This window comes from Theobroma cacao, chromosome 8 (assembly GCF_000208745.1).
Source record: "Theobroma cacao cultivar B97-61/B2 chromosome 8, Criollo_cocoa_genome_V2, whole genome shotgun sequence".
NCBI lineage: Eukaryota > Viridiplantae > Streptophyta > Magnoliopsida > Malvales > Malvaceae > Theobroma > Theobroma cacao.
In genome coordinates, this window is record NC_030857.1 from 9,611,978 (window position 1) to 9,617,540 (window position 5,563).

Sequence of the window (5,563 nt, forward strand, 5' to 3'; positions counted from 1 at the left end):
TGAGAGTTGAGGTAAAAAATGGGATAGAGAATGAGAGTAGAAGATTTAGATTCGCTAATAAAACACATATTTTACAATTTAGAGATGATTACTGTGTTAACAAATAAAAAAAATGTTCTTTTCTATATATATATATATATATATATATATATATATATATATTACTGTGTTAACAAATAAAAAAAATGTTCTTTTCAATATATATATAATGCAAAATCACGATGACCATTATTCATTGAAGTCTGGAAAATACTAGTACAAATTTATTTCACAACCGCAAACCATTTTGGTACAGATTATTTATTCTCTCAGCTCATAATGTAGAACTCTTCAGGGTAGAGTTTTATACTGATAACAGTCTTGGTAACTGAAAAGCAGCAAATAGACAAATATTGTACATAGGCAAGATAGAGGTTTCATCCATGGAGCAATATTCCCAGCAATTCCCTAAGCATCCAAGTGAATCAGGCATCTCAGACCGATGCCCTGGAGCATGTAATCAAATGCCTTGTTGATGTCGGCGAAAGGTACAGAGTGAGTGATGAACTTGTCCATATCGATCCCCAGCTCCTGCAACATCAAGAAATCGTCATGTTATCATATTCGCATATATATGGAGCTAGAAGACTGAGTGATGGATAGTAGGTAATGAATTGTCTAAACAGATACCGAAACTCATCACCTTGTTCATGTATTTGTTGACAAAATTAGGAATATCTGAGACAGGTTTGTAGTTGCCATAGAAAGCACCCTTGAGAGTCCTCTCACTCAGCAGATTCAATGGATGAGTCTTGAACGCATCATCTATCTTTGGCACACCGACAAGCACACATACACCCCAACCCTGAATAGAAGCATATCCATATATTTTTTCAGCTAAAACAGACAAAGTAACGGGTATAGTTTCTATTTTTAACAGAGAGGGGGTTTGGATAATCTAATTACATCATGGACACATTCAAATGCGGAAATCATGGCCTGGACGCTCCCTGTACACTCCACACTGCGGTCCACTCCTCCGCCAGTCATCTCGACAATCACCTAATTATTGGAAGTGATATATGTTAATATCTGTAAAACATATTTTTTGCATGTTGCAACTAAAGGGCTGCATACAAAATTGATGATAATATTCAAGCTGGAACCAACCTCTTGAACTGGCTTGTTGTAATCTTTTGGATTCACAAATTCTGTTATACCAAACTTCTTGGCTGCAGCAGGAATAAGAAGAAATATGATGAGTTAGTAGCTATACTTAACCAGGGACCCAACAAGATTTTGTATGTATTACGAATAACGACTAAACTAATGCTACCTTCTTCGAATCTTCTGGGGTTCAAATCGACAGCAATGATCCTAGAAGCCCCACAAACCCTTGCTCCTTCAGCAGCCTAAATTTCAAGAAAGTTTGTAAGCATAAAATCAATCCAATACCTTTTCCTTTTAGTTGCCTAGAGAAAATCATAAGAAGAACAAGAATAACTCACAGCAAGGCCAACAGCTCCCAGTCCAAAAATTGCAACAGTTTGACCCTTTCTTGGTTTAGCAACATTCACGGTGGCCCCAAAACCTAAAATCGGAGAAGCAAAGATGATTAGTGGGAGACAAGAAATTTCTCACTTCTCAGTGTCATTAACATCATTTATCCCTTCTCCCCGAGGCTTATACCTGTGCATATTCCGCAGCTAATAGGGCAGACTTTGTCAAGCGGGGCAGTTGGGTTGATCTTGGCAACCTGGCCTTCATGCACAACAGTGTATTGGCTAAAAGTTGAGGTGCCAACAAAGTGGTAGATAGGCTTCCCGTTGATGGAAAACCTGGTTTTGCCATCCGCCAGCATAACACCTCTATCGCAATTGATTCTAAGCAGATCGCACATGTTATTGGTTTCTTCTGACAGGCAGTGGCGACATTTCTTGCACTCTCCGGTGAAGATAGGGAGAACATGATCACCCGGTTGGAGATCAGTCACACCCTCTCCCACACTCTCCACAATCCTAATTGCACCACCAAGTTCAGACAAGTCTAATTATTAATAGATAGAATAGGAATGTTATTACTCAGAGTAGCAAGCTTAAAAGGCAAACCAGGCATGCTTTCCTGGTATAGGACAAAAGGAATATGTTACAAATTTTCAGATTGAAAAATTAAAATATTATTAGAGGTTGGTGTAAACACTGAATATTTTGTTAAAGGATTTTTTAGATAAAATCACTAAACAAAATGATTTTATAAGCTTTATATTAATGAAATATAAAAATTAGCTAATAAAATGGCAAAATAGATTAGCTTGTTACATACCCTGATGCTTCATGACCAAGAATGCGAGGAAACAGAGGAGTGTATCCCTGCCAAATTAAAAGAAGGAAAAAATGGTTATTTCAAGCACAAGTACCATTGTCCTCAAAATAGACTACAAACCAACATATAAAATACCCACACTTTAAAATAATTAAAGCCAAAGATTTTTCACAGATTATTTAATTACACAATGCTTTGTTAATTAAAAACTTTTTTTTTTGTGTAATTGACATGCCTTTTTCCTCATCAGAAAATTACAAAACCAATTATGAGAGATAATTGGAGCAGAAATCAAAAAGAAAAGCGTTACCTTACACTCCCAATAGTAGACATCAGTGTGGCATAAAGAAGTGAAGAGTATCTTAATCCGGACCTCCTGCTTCTGGGGTGGTGCAACTTCCACTTCTTCTATTGACAGTGGCTTCCCTGCCTCCCATGCCACAGCAGCTACAATTCATACCACATTAATTTAATTAGCCTAACAATTCTCACAATCAATCAATCAGTCAACAGACAACATTAAATGCGAAGAAGAATTTTCAAACAAATTGCTTAGGAAAGCTCCACTACAACATATAAGTATACAGTAGCATGTTGTTTTGGACACACAACGAACCCATTTCTCTTACCCTTCTGATCAATTCAAAGGAATCATAACATCATAAAAACATTATTCAATATAACAATTTAATTTTTTTTACATGAAATATTTTAAATATAATCAATGACTAATTCAGAATTTTGCATAAGAGATGATGGTCATTCCGCCACCACCTTGGTTCCATCTTTGACTATGATCCAGAAGTTAAATTTAAACAACAGACAGTTTACTTTATCACCAAAGCCCCTGAGCTGAAACCTTCAAAAAGCAAAAACGATAGCAAAAGCGCAGACGAAATATGTAACCCATATGAGCAGGAAAAAGTTGCATGGGTATCAGAGAGACGTGCAGGTAATCACCTTTGCAACGGATAACCTGACCAGCAGTGCTCATTGCTAATGACAATTTTAAGAATTTTTTTGTTTGATCACTCTTTTGTTGCGGGTGCAGTGAAAAAAAACATCTTATTTTGGTTCTATTTATAGCCAAAGCAAGTAAACTGTTGCGAGCTCATACCCAAATGTACTAGAATATCCACATGGATTCATTAGATTTGGTGAAGGTGTCCAAAAAATGGGCATGCGTTTTACGATTAAAGCCTAATCTACAAAGTGTTACTACATTCCAAGTATTAAGAGAGTGCTGCTAACTGTAGTTTTGATAATGTCAGGTATAATATTTAAAATTTGAATTATTTAAAAATTTTAAATAAATTTTTATTCATTTATTATGTTAAATTAAGTTTTTATATTTTTATTTTGTATCAAATAAATTTTTATAACTAATAGTTATTTAATTATAATTAGTTCCAACATCGATAGTTTTTTTTAATCATGTGACATTAATGTGATAAGCTAACATATTATATTAGATGAAAATGTGACATCTTAATATGACATGAGAATATAGTCACATGATATTTATCATTTTGACTAACGACAATTAATCAATTAGTCGTAAAGTTCATTTGATCAAAAATAAAAATATAAATATTTGATTGAACGTAAATAACGATTTATTTAATTTTTTTATATAACTTAAAATTTTTAAAAAAATTTATGTCACATTACAAATTTATAGTGAAGAATGCATGTATATATTTACTTAAAATATTTAGATAAAAAATAAGTTAAAATTACAACTAAAAATCAAATTTATTGTAGTGGGTTGTCTTTGTCGTGAACTGGTTTACGGAACTATGTTTCTCATACAATAAACTTTTTTTAGTCAAAGGGATAAGGTTGTAGAGTTATTTTCTATTCATGTTTCCTTTCAATCTTATCTACATACAATCAATTTCAATTTTCTACTTCTTCGATAAACTAATTAATTAATTAAGGATTTCCAAACTTTGAACTACTTTTTCTTCTACCATTTATTTGATAAATCACAAAGGCTTTTGTTTTGTTTTTTGGTACAATTCGGAGCAACACGAATCTAAGGTTTTTACCCAAATCTCACTCTATTCTTACCATTAAAGTAAGCTCGAGTGACTGATTAGTTTTTCTAATGATGAAAGATCATATAATCGTTATCCTTAACATTTTCTCATTCAAACTTTAAATTTTTAATTCTTTTAGACTCATTAAGAAATGTAATAATCCTTAAAATCAACTCGAATTGTTTAATTTTTGACAAATCTAATTTATTTGATCTTCCATAAAAATATCTTAAAAAAGCAGTTCACAGCGTAAAAGAAACTTGGATAAAGTTTTTATGATCTCGGTAGCCTGGTGCTAGAATTTCATTGGCCGTACAAAAGCCTATCTTGAAATTATGATTATGATTTTAGAAAGTCGTTCCTTTTCTTCATAAGAACACGAAGAGTGTCTCAAATTTGCCAAGCAGAGATGCTTTAATTATTGCACCAGAAAAGGAAAAAGATGCCTTAATCATCAAATCAAACTAGAAATCATAAAAATATAGATGGGTTCTTGTAGTCCTATTGGTCGTATGTCTATTTCATTTATTTTGGCGTTTTCGTTCGTTGCATTATTTGATTGATATCCTATCTATCTATCGTTACCATCCGAAACAACCAGTTGATGGGACACAACAGAAATGAATTTGGATTTTCCCGGTATCCTTGTCAATAATGTTTCTTTCTTGACCCACTATTATAATTTCCAATATCAACTTATGGTTTCTGTCGTGCAAGGTGGGTTTATCTTTTTAAATAAATATTTTACTTCAATTTATTTTACAAATCTTACTTCGTACATATACTGATTTTTTCATTCTTGTTATTGTGGAGCAGCTATTAAAATTTTTCTCAAAAAATTACACGTTTCAAAACTTTTTAACTTTTTATGATACCTCAAGAATGAAGTAAATTTTTTTTTTATTTTTCTGACTTATAAAACAACTCACTAATTGTGTGAAAAAATCAATCTGTTCACTATTTATAAACCTATAAAGAATATAGAGATAGAGTATTATTTTAAATTTAAATAAATTAAATTTAAATATAATAGATGAATGATTCCTATTTAAATTTAAACATCTTAATCTAAATAAATATTCAATTTAAATAATTACATTTAAATAAAACTTTTTTATATTATAGATTATCTACCAACCGTCGCTACTAGTACTAGTGGTGGCAAGAGGTAAACAAACAGGGGCAAAGCTGCATATAGCTCAATGAGGCGAATGTCGGCA

At 32.5% G+C, this 5,563-nt stretch overlaps 1 protein-coding gene across 1 annotated transcript; it reads right to left on the reverse strand.

Annotated features, from left to right (window-relative positions):
* Positions 205-3,363, reverse strand: LOC18592534 (alcohol dehydrogenase class-P). Its single transcript, XM_007019326.2, has 10 exons — positions 3,262-3,363; positions 2,612-2,748; positions 2,302-2,348; positions 1,669-1,997; positions 1,488-1,570; positions 1,316-1,391; positions 1,150-1,211; positions 946-1,041; positions 683-844; positions 205-570 (listed from the first exon to the last, which is right to left on the reverse strand). The coding sequence occupies exons 1-10, from the start codon at positions 3,293-3,295 to the stop codon at positions 448-450; spliced, it is 1,149 nt and encodes a 382-aa protein (XP_007019388.2). The 5' UTR covers positions 3,296-3,363; the 3' UTR covers positions 205-447.